Source organism: Fundulus heteroclitus, chromosome 21 (genome assembly GCF_011125445.2).
Source record: "Fundulus heteroclitus isolate FHET01 chromosome 21, MU-UCD_Fhet_4.1, whole genome shotgun sequence".
Lineage (NCBI taxonomy): Eukaryota > Metazoa > Chordata > Actinopteri > Cyprinodontiformes > Fundulidae > Fundulus > Fundulus heteroclitus.
Window position 1 is genome coordinate 38568840 of NC_046381.1, and position 14716 is coordinate 38583555.

Below are 14716 nucleotides of genomic sequence, written 5' to 3' on the forward strand. Positions count from 1 at the left end.
TGTGCTGCAGCACCTGTGCATGTTGCCGTTGGTGGTGAAGGTCTGTCCGCAGACGTTGCACTTGTAGGGTCTCTCCCCGCTGTGCACCAGCATGTGGCGGTCCAGCGACGAGGCCGAGCTCAGGCACTTCCCGCAGATGCTGCAGGAGTGGTCCGTGGCGCCGGCGTCGGCGTTGTGCTGCGGGGCGACAGCGCAGGTGAGCGCCGGGTCGGCCGCGGCGTGTCACAGGTGTGAGGGGGCGGGGCTTACCTGGCGGATGTGCATGGTCAGCTGGTGCTGCGTCTGGCAGTTCTTGTCGCACAGCGGGCAGATGAAGGCCGAGCTGTCGTCTTTGGCGTCCTGCAGACAGGCGGGAGAGGAAGGAAGGTCAGGCTGGTGCCGTCAGGAGGCCGGACCCGCTGCCGGGCGGTACCAGAACCAGAACACACCAGAACCTTCTGACGGTACATGTCTACATGTCTGGAGCTCCCTGAAGCCAGAACCTACAGGTCCAGTTTCAACAGAACCATCCAGGAGGGAATGCTAGAGGCAGTGGATGAGTGGGGGCGTGTCCATCTGCACTCTGCGCTCTGATTGGACAGAAAACAGGAAGTGCTCCAGCAGTGGGAGACACTGCCAGGGGAAAGCCTTGTAGAAGGTTCTGAGTATTTCACCGGGTCAGAACCACCGTCCCATCTAAGCTGAGCATGCTGGAGGAGAATCTGGGCCAGAGCGGACCTGCTGGGTCATGGAACACCATCAGGGAGCAGATCTGAACCAGAACCGGGCCAGAACCCCACTCAGCAGCGTTCCAGCCTCTGAGGAGGAAACGCTGAGCAAAACAATGTCTGCACACATCCTCGGCTCAGACAGGCAGAACTTCCCGTTTCCTGCTGGAGCCGCAGGAAGCCCCGCAGCAGCAGGAATGCCCCAGTGCATCATGGTCCTACCTGGTGGCGGCGGGCGTTGCGGCTCGGCGGGGCCCTCATGGCGGCCGTCAGGGACTTGCTGGGCGAGGGGCTGCGGACAGACAGGAAGAAGGAGCGGCGTTACACAGGAGCTGCACCTGGAGCACACCTGGACTCCCTCCGTCAGCCGGTTAGAGCGCTGCAGGTTCAATCGCCCGCTGAGCAAGGCATTACCTTACACCTGTAGCCCCCCCCCCCCCGGGCTTCAGAGACCAGAGCGGGTCCAAACGGTGCCGCGAGTGAGAAAAATTCAACGGTTCGTTAGGAGGAGAGTTTAGTTTAACTAGAGAAAAAAGGCAGCACAAGGTCTAAAGTATGGAGCCAAGAGTGCGTCGGTTTATGCACATTTTGAGCAAAACAGATTTAATCTAGGATAGTTTTAAAGGCATCGCTGATTTCTGTCTGTGACCCCAAGTCAATTAAATTAAAATTATAACATTAACTACAATAAATGATCTTAGTTTAAAATAACTAAAATAAATTATAGAATCCACTTAGATAAAAATCTTAGTTTAAAATAACTAAAATGTAATAAGTGTATTTCTGTTATATAACTATTGTAAATGATTTTCCATCATAAAGACGATAAAACCAGCAGAGGCGGTTAAACAGATTTAAACTCTGACAGCAGGAGGAGCTGCAGGCGTTGAACCAACAACTCCTGCCTGGAGGTTCTGGTTTAATTCTGATTTCATTTCTAACATGAGGAGTCACCTGGGAGAAGGTCCAGCTGAGGAGTTGGCTGAAGTCACCCCGCTCCCTCCTTCCTCTCCTCCTCCTCCTCCGTTTATCGTCCCGGCTGCTGACATCACTGCTGACATCATGGCGTTGATGGAGGACAGGTCTCCTCCTCCTCCTCCTCCTCCTCCTCCTCCTCCTCCTCCTCCTCCTCTGTTCTGGGCCGGTTCTCCTCCGTCTGCCTCCTTGGCTCCGTTGATGGAGGCGCTGCTCCTACCTGTCGGCTCCTCCTTCAGCTCCCCGTCCGCCACGCGGACCTCGGCTCCTCCCTCCTCCTGCGGCTCCTCTGCAGGGTTCTCCATCACCGCTGGAATGAGAACAAACACACGGCCCGTCAGAACCTGCAGATATCAGCCGGTCCGGAACCAGAACCGCCTGGAGGCCTCTGGCTCCGCTCCGACCGGACCTACGGTCACATGACCTGAGGCCGATGGGACGCTGTGATTGGCCGCTGCGCTGCAGGCAGAACCAAACGCCACCAGATGGATCCATCCCTCCATCAGAACCAGGAGCACCGTCTCTGGACCTGCAGGTTCTGTCAGAGGAAAGCTCCCCTTTAACAGGGAGGGAAACCTCCACCAGAACCAGAACCAGCGTGAGTGGAGGCATTTCCAGACCCGGTTCTGGCCTGGTTCTGCTCTTTGACCCGTTCTCTGTGCATCATGGATGTAGAACCTGCTGCAGAGGAATTCTGCTGTTATGTTGTTTAAAGGATGAAACACGGGTCACGCACCCCGCTCTACAGCAGAACCAGAACCAGAACACACGACAAACAGAACCAGAACCAACAGAACCAGAGCCGTCAGGTTCTGTTGTCTTAAAATCTAAAGAACCTGGTTGTTTTTTCTGACGGTCCCACAGTGACGCCTGCAGGAGGGACGACAGGCTGCAAGGTTGTTGGTTCAAATCCCACAGACTAGCCTTCTGGGTCCCTGACAGAATGCTGCCTTGCTCCCTGAGTGGGTCAGACGCAGAGGACACTTTTGGAGACAAACCAGGACGATTAAGGATGTCTAAAATACGACATTAACTCTGATTTGTCCTTTAGTGATATTAAATGATATTAAATGATATTTAATGATATTAAATTATATTAAATGATATTAACGTGGAGCTGCTGAGGCGTAGAACAGAAACTTCATCAGATGGAGATATTTCCCTCGCCGCCTCTCTGTGCTGCAGATTGTTATAATTAAACTATTTTATCTATTAACCGCTTTAGTTCTGAGAAACTCTCAGTTTGCTGTTGGGCGTAAAATCTGAATAAACTGATTTAAACTGTGTTTGGGCCGGGTTCTGATCTGAGCCCGACCGAACCGGAGGTCCAGAAGGAGCTCAGATCCAAACCGATGATTCCTGAGCAGAAACAGAGGAAGTTATTCTGCAGCTCTGAGAGGGAGAGCTGATGTTGCTGCATCTGTTCCCAGCCATCATCTCACACCGCGACACACACACACTACTACACAACTACACACTTTACTACAACTACACGGCACTACAGCGACACACAGAGCGCTGACGCTCCAACATTCCTGCACATCCCTGCAAAAGCTGGAAAAAGGTCAGAGGGAGCGCGGCGGCGGGCAGAAGGAGCGGTCTGTGTCCGTCGGACTCATTTTAGGGAAAGTGGCAGAATGGGCGGTCCGATCTGACCGTTAACTCCTTCAGAACCACTGAGGTTTATCTCGTTTAACACCGGTTTTGTTTGGTTGTTCTTAATAATATTACACGTTCTGTAATGATCCCATCACTGCTGATGTGTGGAAGAGGGTCAATGGTTGGTAAAGTTTTCTCCTCGCTGCACATCTTCAGCTCCAACTGAATTTAAACTCTAACTTCAACTTAAGTTTTCAGCAGAAGGAATATCTGTCAGAAGGTTAAATCTGGACAGCAGAGGCTGAATAAAGCGGTTAAACGTCTACAGGGCCGTAGTTATCTATCAGTTTGCTGAATCCAGGCAAAGCATCTGGAAAACTTCCTGCCTCCGGCTGTGAGGCACCTGTGTGACGATGTAACTCGCTGACAGACGGTGGAGAGATGGAGGGATGGATGGAGCTGAGGAGGGGGAGGAGGACGACTTTCCTGCCACCTAGAGCCCATAAATCCCCCCCCCACCGCGGCTCCTTGGTTTGGATGAGGTCGTTTCTACGAGTCGACCGGGAATAACAGCGGCGGGTGTGAAGGCCCGCCGAGCCGCGTGACATTCACTCACAGCCCAATAAATTCACGCTGCGCCCATCTTTTATTTTAACCCCCCCCCCCACGGTGTGGTTCTGCTGGAGCGAGGTGGGTGTCTGGTGTCGGTTGACACGGTTTGGCAGAGGGGATGTGAGGAGAGCGACGCAGGGATGTATGGTGAGGCAGATAGAGGAGTGGGGGAGGACAGGATCCAGTCACCATATGTTGGCTATTTATTACCTCAGCCTAACTGTCTCCCTGTCCTCATCTATCACTTTGTTTCAGATCGCCAGCAGAAAGCAGGTAGAAACGCACCGTATTCCAGCACTACGGTTCATTCCTGCTACCAGGATTAATGAAACACAACTTTCTGGATCTGAACTCCAGCTCAGGGCATTTAGTGTTCCTGCTCCGGATCTCACTACCAACGCCGACCTTTGGACGTTTAGCAGCAAACTCACATAAAATCAACAAGTTTAATATTTTCCCCTGGAACATTTTGTCCTGTGAGAAACATCTTTATGCGTCAGCGATCTGTGTTTCACTAACAAATTACTTATAAATATGAAAACTAGTGTCTCAGTTTAGCTAACAGGAACAATGTTAGCCGTTTCTGCTTCTCATGTTAAATTAGAGTTAAACTGCTAAAGTTTTAACCATAATAGAATGCTACTGTCCAGTACAGGGTAGATTTGTTAATCATTTATAACTAATAAAACAAAAACTTGACATTAAATTTAGTAATAGAAATATAGGGCTAGCACCTGAAGCTAACTGATGGGTATTGCTAAAGCTTAAAGTTAAAACTTCCTTCTAAGCTAATTAGCTAGTTGGCTAACTAGCTGATGAATTTAAGCTAGGCTAGTTTGGGTCAAATTTAGTCCCAGGTTATAATCTGTTTATCAGAATATTTAATTTACATAGCAAATAAAACAATGAAGCATTATTTAGGCTGTTAAAACTCAAGAAATAAACAAGAAAACAGGACTACTATGCAAATTAGCTTAGCCACAAATAATTAGCTATACCACATGGCATTAAATTTAGAAAATAAGTTCATTATAATACATGATTTGTTCCTTTATTGGTGCAATAATCATGTTAATGATATTTTACAGAAAAAAACACCGCAATGAATTTATACTAGGTTTAAAACAGGAAAACTGCTCCAAAACAACAAGCTAACTTTGTGGAATTTCTCTCACTTAAACTATGTTTCACAGTGTTAAACTCTGACATATTGGTAAAACAGCATATTCAAATTGTAACTGACTGTAGTATTGAACAGCAGCATAGCAACAGGTTATTATTGCGATAGAAAAGTCCAATAAAAGCAGCTTCTATTTGGCACATTAACTTCAGGGTGATAACCTTAGGCTGCCGGTTTAAATAACTGACGGGGTTTTAAAGGCCCTTCGAGCTAAAATTAGCACATTACCAGCGGCTGCGTTGTGAAAAGCAGTTTAAAATCAGCGGTGGAAGCCACGCTGGTGTTTTTTTTTTTTTAATCCAGCAGCAGAAACTGAAAGAATGTCTCTTTTTCTCTCTTTCTGTTTCTGAAACTCAACCACAACAGGAAGCTGACACTCACAGGAGTCACAAGAGAGCGCTTCGCTGCTTCCCTCATGTGCGAGAGAGATTGATGGACCTTCTCGATGACCCCCCTCCCTCCGAGGCCTCCGTCTAACACTCAGCTGCCATCACCCATCCTCCACCGCTGTCTCCCTGCAGGACTTTGCCCAAACTTGTTAACAGTCTCTTATGAAACCAAACAGACCCATCCTGCTCCTACGGGGCTCTGCACTCACACAGATAACAGCTCTCCACCTCTCCTGTCTCCATCCTTTTCCCTCTATGAAACCATCTTTTCACCCCCCCACCCCCCGTCTTGCGTAATCTTGGTCTCTCAGCCTCCCCCCAGCTCGGTTACACATTGACTGCTGTGTTTGCGGTGGAGCAAAGTGGAGTTTAGAACCGCCGTGATAAAGTGTAGAGATAGCATCAGCCGTGCGCTGGCTCCACTGTACGGCATACCGCAGCCAGGGAGGGGGAGGGAGGCAGCTCGGCCAATCACAGAGCTCCTCTTAGAGGGGGAACGCTCCGCCGGCTCCCAGCCAATCAGGAGCCAGCTTCCTCTGCTCCCAGAAACCATCTCTCTGTGAGCATCTTACCTTTATTTAGACTAAAGGGCGTCCAATGTGTGGCCCGCGGGCCATTTGTGGCCCTTGGAAGAATGATGTGCGGCCCCCAAAATGCAATTTAAAAATGGTGCAGGGTTGATTAACTAGAATTAATGTAAAGGAATTTACTGGACAGGTGTCTCAGTAAATATAAGTAAAACGTCTATTAGCAAGTGAACACTACTGCTGAAGTCAAAATTCTGAAATTGTTAACTTTTCAAAGTTAAATTCATTTATTCAAACAACTAAAATTAAAGTAATAAATATTAATGCACAACGGCTTACAATTAAATCTTATTCCAGCAAAAAATAAAATATTTATTCACTAACTTTCCACCTGTGTTTGTGCTTGTTTTATTCAATTTATTACATTTATACATCATTATTTATTGTTGACTATGTGATTGCAAGAACACAACTAAGCTTTAAAATGGGTGATTTTAAAACTTTTATCTCCATTTTAGTTTAAGGTTGCCGTCCTCCATTTTACTTGTTTAAACTTCTGGCATTTTAACCAGACAAGTCCAGCTTTAAATCCTGATATTATGTGCAAAATGCAAAATGCAGCAAAACGCCACTTTTTGGACTTTTGAGCAGCTTGATCTTAGCAGATAATAAATAAACTAAATTAACTTGTGGCTAAAATGATAAACTGAAGGCCGGATGCAGAAGATAAAAAAATAAAATGAAATGTAAAAACTGCTGGATTGTATTATTTTACAAAGTGCAACAAGGAATAAAGTCTCAACTTCATTTATTGTTTGTTGTTTTATTCTTATTGAAATTATGCCGTGTGTTCTGTACAGTGTCCTTCAGTGTTCTGAAAGCTGCTTTAAATAAAACGTATTAATATTATCATTATTATTAATATGACGTAGTTGACCTGCTGGGATAAGTTGAAAGTTTTTAATCAACCTTTATGATAAATGATCATTAAGTGAGCTTGATGATGCTAAAACGTTGGTTGTTAGCGGTTGGATAACCCCTGGATAAGGATGTTAAGTATGAGGAAACACAGACATCCAGGAAATAGACAGAGCCCTTCAAGCTGCAGTGATAAGAAAACAGAAACGGTTTCAGCAACAAATCGTTTCAGTGAAACGAGAAGCTGACAGGGGGTCACATGACCGGAAGGCGGTGGCGGCGGCAGGTGTGGCTTTGGATTTGCAGGTGGATGGAAATGATCAGCGACAGAGAGGAGGAAGCAGTGATGAAAGGGAGGAGCATATTTACCCGTCCTTTCTCGTTAATCAACGCTCGCTCGCTCGTTAGCTCGAGTCTCAGGGGGCGGGGCAGAAGGGGGCGGGGTTTGTTGTGTTTGTGTCTGCGAGGACCGCTCACACTGCGGGGGGAGAGCACAAAGACACGGTCAGTGACAGAGACACCACACATCTACAGCACAGTTTTACACAAAACCTGACGTTTACACGAGAAACCACATCAGCAGACAGGAAGTAAACAGCAACACTTCGACAACAAACGTCACAAAATAAAAATGCATTAAAAAAAAGTAACTGAAAAAACTATCTAAACTGAGATACAACACACAAAACGACATTTAAAAAAAAGAGTCATTATACGGATCAATCTGACCCTAAAAATTAAAAAACAAAACTATAAAAGTTGTTATATCACAACAAACAGGGGAGTAAAATATTACAACAGGAAACATGTTCAGACGTCACAAAAAGACAATTGATCAAACATATTAATTTAAAAAAACAACTAGACCACATTTAAAGACAAACAAACACGTTTACACGTTAATATCCGGACCGCCGATGGACTCAAGAGTTAAAATATTTAACTTATTGTTTAGTCACAAAGTTTTTTATAAAATATATACATTTATAAAATCTTTTAATGAGGTCAAAAGTGGAAAACCTGAAATCTGAATAGTATTTTTTATTAAAATATAAAAATTAAAACAGCAACAGGAAGGGGAGGGAGCTATTTCATCATCTGGACGGAGGGATAATGGTGATGCTAATTTTGTCTCCTTTGAGGTTTTGGTGGTCCGGGTATGAAACAGACGTTCGGTACCGATCCAGTACCCAACAGTTTGTTCATGTATCTAAACCAGTACCACAAATCAGGACAAGCAACATAGATGGACCCTTCAGGCTTCCTATTCTCCAACCTACAGACAGAACATCTGCAGACGTACAGAGCTGGAGGATAGACGAGGATGGATGAGGATGAATGAGGATGATGAGGACAGATGATGGATGAGGATGGATGATAGATGAGGATGAATGAGGATAGACGAGGATAGGTGAGGATAGATGACGATGGATGAGGATAGATGAGGATGGATGAGGATAGATGAGGATAGATGAGGATGAATGAGGATAGATGAGGACAGATGATGATGGATGAGGATGAATGAGGACAGATGATGATGGATGATAGATGAGGATGGATGAAGATAGATAAGGATAGATGAGGATGGATGAGGATAGATGAGGATGGATGAGGATGAATGAGGATAGATGAGGATGGATGAGGATAGATGAGGATGGATGAGGATGAATAAGGATAGATGAGGATGAATGAGGATAGATGAGAATGGATAAGGATGGATGAGGATGGATGAGGATGGATGAGGATGAATGAGGATGAATGAGGATAGATGAGAATGGATAATGATGGATGAGGATGAATGAGGATAGATGAGAATGGATAATGATGGATGAGGATAGATGAGGATGGATGAGGATGGATGAGGATAGATGAGGATGGATAAAGATGGATGAGGATGGATGAGGATGAATGAGGATAGATGAGGATGGATGAGGATGGATGATAGATGAGGATGGTTGAGGATGGATGAGGATGGATGAGGATGGATGAGGATAGATGAGGATGGATAAAGATGGATGAGGAGGATGGATGAGGATGAATGAGGATAGATGAGGATGGATGAGGATGGATGATAGATGAGGATGGTTGAGGATGGATGAGGATGAATAAGGATGGATAAGGATGGATGAGGATGGATGAGGATAGATGATGGATGGGGATGGAACGTCTGAATGTTTAATTTCTAGCTCTTGCTTTTGTTGAATAAAACACTTCATGACCAGGGACCATAGAGATGATTATCACGTTATTATGATTTTGAAGGGGTGGTAATGGAAGGGTAGGAGACCTGGAGATGTTCAGGGAACATCAGCAAAGAGGAGATGGTGGCTGCTGGACTGGGATCAAAGGGCGGTTTTATCATTATGGCTGGACCGCCTACGGCTCCGAAATGACCCAGAACTTGTGTGAACAGAACCTCTATCAAACCTCAGAGCTTTCCCATTTTTCTAACGTTTTACTGAAGGTTCCTGTAAATTCTGGGCCAGTTCAGGGATCAAAGCGTCGACCCATTTGTAGCCAGACACCCAGCACCATTCACACGTTTCAGGATCACACAGAGTTCTGCAGACAATGATCCGTTTCACCAGGAAAGACGTTTTACCCAAAGAAACTTTCTGATGAAAGGATGTTGGATCAGAGGAGGCGAGAAAACGGGTACTGTTTGTCCCCAAAAAAAAGTTTGTTATAAGAAGAAGATTTCAGAAAGTAACATGACTTTATTTATAGCATGAATAGATGGATGGGTGATATTTATGTAATCATACAGCAAAACAACGTGAAAGGGAAAAACAGAATTATCTTGGAAAGCGTGTAAACATTTGCCGTTTCCTCAAACAGAAACATGACTGTGAGGACTTTGTGTGATCACAATCAGGACGGTGAAGAACACGTACATTACGCGCTGCCACTTGCAGGACAGGAAGTGACACGCATGAAACTAAAAGTCTGTTTGGTCATCAGGGACAGAAACCATCAGTGACTTGAGATCTTCTTCTTCTGGTGTCTAATCTAATTCCAGCAGCTCTGAGGCATCAACAGTTAAACTCCGAACACGCAGCTCCTATTACTGAAGGTACAGAGGTCAGCCTGCTGATATAATCACGGCTGTCAGATAACACTAGCTGCAGCCCGCTGCAGACCCGCTGAGGCCCACTGCATGATGGGAAACAAAGAGATACCTGCTATCTGCAGTATGTAGGCCAAAGTCAGATAACAAGGACACCCCGTGCGTCTGTGTGGACTGTTTGATACAATAATGACAGCTGGACAGGAGCGAACTTAACCCAGGAGTCAAAATAAGAGCATCCAGCCAGGAGGAGGAAGAGGATGCTGAAGCAGAGCAAACAAAGGCCGTGTCTGGCGCAAACGGAGGCTTAGCTGAACGGCACAAAGAGGATAATCTGCTGCTGTCAGGCAGGACAAAGTGAAGCAACGAGGGAGAGGCAGGCCAAAGGAAACTTAACGGAAACGCATGATAAGACCCAAAGATGGGCGGATAAAAGGGAGGCAACAGGCTGCACAGCTCAGGGATGTATTTATGGATGGAGGGATGATGATGATGAAGAAGAAGAAGAGAGGGGGGATGGAGACAGAGAAAGATTAAGAGCTTAGAGGGTTGGTAAGGCTAATTAGGAGGAGGCAACTGAGGATGGAGGTGAGGAGGAAAGAAAACGTCTCCGACTGCATCGCTGATTCAGATTAGGAGCAGCCAGAAATAAAATAAACCTGTGATATGCATGCAAAGGTATGCGCTGACACAAAAACACTTATTTACAGCTTTCATCTACAAAATAAAGTTCTCATTAAATCAAGAGGCATGTTTTATTCTGATTAAGTTCATGCAACTTTACAACTCTATAAAATCATAGCTCCACTCGTGCTTACATTCTGCGTTTGAAAGAATAAAACAGACACTATGGAGCCAAAGTAATGCATGTGCTGAGGTGGAGCTGTTGTCAGTGTTAATGAGCTGCGTATTGTTGCAGATAAAGGAGGTGTAAGCTGATACAGGGAGGTGCTGTGGCTCCCACCTAAACCAGGATTTATCACCACGTTCCCCCCTCGGCCACACAAAGTCCCGATAAGCCTGCGGCTAATGAGCTAGCGCCGCTAACTGACGTTAGCTTTGTTCTGCTACAGACAGAGGCATTGTTAATGGCTAATCGATTCAACAAAGGTTAATTATTAATAATCAGATCTGAAAACATTCACATCGATAATATATATAAAGATTTATGTTGTTAAGATTTATATGTCACTATAAACTACAATAAATCTGTTATTTCAGATATCTGATTTAGAACATTTCCGTTGAGTCATGCTAGCATTTTTAAGCTACGCTTTTTAGCCTCCACATCTCATGCTGCTACTTCCATTTAAAGAAAAAAACCTTTAGTTTTTATCAAAACTAAAGGTTTAAATGGAATCAGAAGTTGATTTTATTGAGAAACAAAACAGACATATGCACACAAAGAAGAAGCAATGTGTTTTATGTTAGCATTAGCATGATAGTATGGATTCTTTCCCCTGGAAAAATACTCAAAAAATGTGATGATAAAAAACATAATTCATACAAAGACTGGTTTGAATCTTACATAAATTAGACAATAACTTTTTATTATTAATATTAATGATTGTTTTGTTCATGACTTTAAAGAAAATTTAAATCAGTTGTTAAATAATTAAACTAATAATTATTTAATAATTAAATAAACTAACAACATGCATTAAATAATTAATATTTCAGATCAAATATATATTAGTGATGTAATCTGTATTTTTACAGATTTCTTCCACCTTGAGATAAATTTTTAACAGATTTAGCTTCCTCATTTGCATCTGTTTTCCTTCTAAACTGCTCAGAAACAGCTTGTAATGAACAAAACTTAGATAACACGATATAGACCATTTTAGATTTTAGTTTACATCTCATTTAGATGTGTGCATTAATTACATTTTTCCTTGTTATTAATTTTCTGATTAATTTTTTATTGACTTTGCTAGGATAATAAACCTCTGGGAGTGGGTTTAGTTAAGCTAGCATTTAAAGCATTTATTTTAGTGGAAAGCTTTAATATTGCTGAAAAGGGAAAAAAATTAAAACTAAGTTTGCCTTCTTATAGGCTAACAGTAGCTATAATCTTAACTCACAGAAATACTTTGGACATATGGTGCTTTTCTTAATGTTTAAAGGCAAGAAATGAACCAAACGTTTTATGTTTTAAGTCTTAGCATCACATTTCAAGCAGTTTTCTTTTAATTCTGGAAGCATTCTGTTTGAAACAGATTTTGAATTCATTAAAGACTCGTTGCTTTAACAGTTCTCTGTAATTTTACCTTGTTGAGTAAAAGCAACTAACGCAACGTCATAAAGAAAATTCAAAAGATGCTTTTATGTTGCAGGAGCAGAATCAGTGGGAGTTAAGTCGGGTTAAGCTCGGGTGTTCGGTAAAGTGAAGAAGGAACAGGAACAGCCTGTTTTCTTTAAACCACAACTCACTACTAAGTGACGAGGCATGAAACATTAGCCGGCAGAGACGGGCGTTCTGGTTAGAACGCCGTTACAGTGTAACTGGGCTGACTGGGAATGGATGAAAGGTGTGATGGGCAGAGAGGAGCGATGCTTCCAGCGGGCCGACTGGTAAAAATAACCCGGCGGGCGAGAGAGAGGAGGAATGCCTGTGCTGAAGAATGCTGCTCAGTTTCTGGTTGACAGGCATGGACAAGTGCAGAGGGAGTCAGGAGAAGAGGAGGAGAAACACCTGAGCCCGGAGAGGAGAGAGAACCAGCAAACGTTTAGAGAAGCAGGAGGAGAACCGCATGCGTTGAAGCTGCAGGTTCTGCACTAATACGACGCATTACTCTGAGCCCAAAGCCAAAAACAACATGACCTCTGGTGACATTTCCACAAACTAACTGCTGGATTAGTCTTTAGAGGTGAAAACATACACACTGATGGTTAGAAATATAATTCAGGGTTTTTATGCAACCTTAACGATGAAGTGTGGTTCAGAAAGAGGATGCGACGAAGACGCCAGCTCTGCACATGTTCTAGTTCTGCACTCTGACGCTTTCTGCAGCTCAGACACTTTGATAAACCCCGTTTTACAGGAAGTGGGTCGTTTCAAAGAGTTTCACAATCCACCCAGAACCGGCATGGACGGAGCGGGCCCCAGGAGAGAGAGAGAATCCAGCGGGCGTGGACGGGGCACTCGCTGACGGTGAGAGAAAAGGGAAGTGAGACAAGAAGACGGAAAGCCCGAGAAAGAAGCAAGCGTCTTCAGAATCCTGTCAGACCAGACCAGCCGCTCCAGAGCTCATCCCTGGCAAACTAAACTCTGCCCTGATTGGCCCTCTGCCGGCTGCCGTCATGCAACCCGACAGCTGATAGGCCGGAGGAATGCTGCCTGAAGGACACGGACGCCTCCACTCCCTGGCAGGCTGCGTCGCCGTGTTCCTGCAGAGCATCAGCAGAGCATCAGCAGAGCGTCAGCGCCTCACGCTCTGCTCAGGTGAAACTGGCCCAATCAAACCCCAGAAACCGTTTGACTCTGGCTTAACGAGCGAGGCCCGGTCAGGTTTCAGGTCTGAAATCATCATCCGAGCAGGCGGCCCGTCGTGACGCAGCGGTTCTACTTCCTGTATCTCAGCGCTGAGAACCGATCCCTCAGACCGACGGGAGGATGAAGAGAAACTGAAACGCTGCCATCAGCTGCTTCTGAGGAATTCCCACGAATCAGAGCGGCGCTGAAAGCTGCGACTACGGGCCGTGCAGCTGATGCTGGCCGGGGGGGAACAGAAAAACTTCTATAAAGTTTGAAAAAAGACCAAAGAAACGCGAATACACGTGTCTAATTAAGCACAACAGTCAGCAAAGCTGCTGGATATGACGGTTACGGTTCATTTTGGCAGTATTTACTCTACTTTATGACGCTGTCACCCCTCTGGCTGCGGTTTATCTCAGGTCATCAGTTATTTGTCTCTGCGGTGTAATTTACACCGAGGTTTACTCATTTCACATCTACCCCTCTGACTGGGAGTCGCTTCTACGCCTCTGCTTGTTTTCAGTCTGCTCATTTAGACATCGGAGGTTTCAGGCCCAGGTGGGAAACCCGGACGTTCTCCTCCCCGGTTCCTCCTGGAGGAACCAGAGGGATCTGCTGTGACCTCGGAGAGCTGATGGACGGTGGGACGTGGCTGGAAAGGAGGCGTCCAGATCGGTGGAACCGCCGTGGTGCTGATGACTGGGTCCTCTGGATGGACCGCTAAAGGAAAACTGTGGTTCCTGGGAGTCGGACCCGTTCAGTCCAAGCAGCAGCCATGATAATACCAGCCAGAATCTGCCTCTAGCTCTGTTCGTCTCATTTCTGTTCCATTAGCTCTTTATTTCTGCCTCCTCTGGTGTTATTTTCTAAATCACTAAGCAGAAATGATGTTTTCTTCTCAGTTAGCAGCTACACGGTTACTGTAATGTCTGGTTTGGTGGATAAATGAGTAAATTAACAGTCTAAAAGTCGTGGACAGACGACGTAGAAGCAGCGCTGGTTTCCTTTCACGGTCGATATTAGTTTAATTTAACGCGGTTCCTGGGATGGTTTGCCTTGTAAGGAGGAAACTTAGTTTGGGCCAGCGCATCTCGTTAAGGACCTGGGCAGAGAAAGCACCTTTCAGGTGTGTTAGATTCTGACCCGTTTGCATCTGTTGTTCTTAACGAGGTGATTAAACGAGCTCCCTTCATACCTACGTTCTGGCCAACCTCTGCTCCTCCGTCTTAAAGCAGCAGCAGAAACAGATGTTGTGGTTCTGGTT

The 14716-nt window shown here is 45.1% G+C and overlaps 1 protein-coding gene and 1 long non-coding RNA gene across 3 annotated transcripts in view; one reads left to right on the forward strand and one right to left on the reverse strand.

Annotated features, from left to right (window-relative positions):
- rreb1a (ras responsive element binding protein 1a) overlaps positions 1 to 14716 on the reverse strand; it is a 53899-nt gene that overhangs the window by 21863 nt on the left and 17320 nt on the right. The window contains exons 2-7 of one of the 2 annotated variants that reach the window (XM_036125558.1): positions 7277 to 7385; positions 1840 to 1992; positions 1662 to 1809; positions 930 to 999; positions 250 to 339; positions 14 to 177 (exon numbers count right to left, since the gene is read on the reverse strand). In XM_036125558.1, the coding sequence (XP_035981451.1) occupies positions 14 to 177; positions 250 to 339; positions 930 to 999; positions 1662 to 1809; positions 1840 to 1987 (620 nt within the window). In that variant the 5' untranslated portion in view covers positions 1988 to 1992; positions 7277 to 7385. The remainder of the gene's footprint in view (positions 1 to 13; positions 178 to 249; positions 340 to 929; positions 1000 to 1661; positions 1810 to 1839; positions 1993 to 7276; positions 7386 to 14716) is intronic. The other variant, XM_036125557.1, reaches the window with a different exon arrangement.
- LOC118556925 lies at positions 96 to 6377 on the forward strand. The gene is made up of 2 exons (XR_004927495.1): positions 96 to 196; positions 5440 to 6377. It is a non-coding gene; the product is annotated as an uncharacterized LOC118556925 (long non-coding RNA).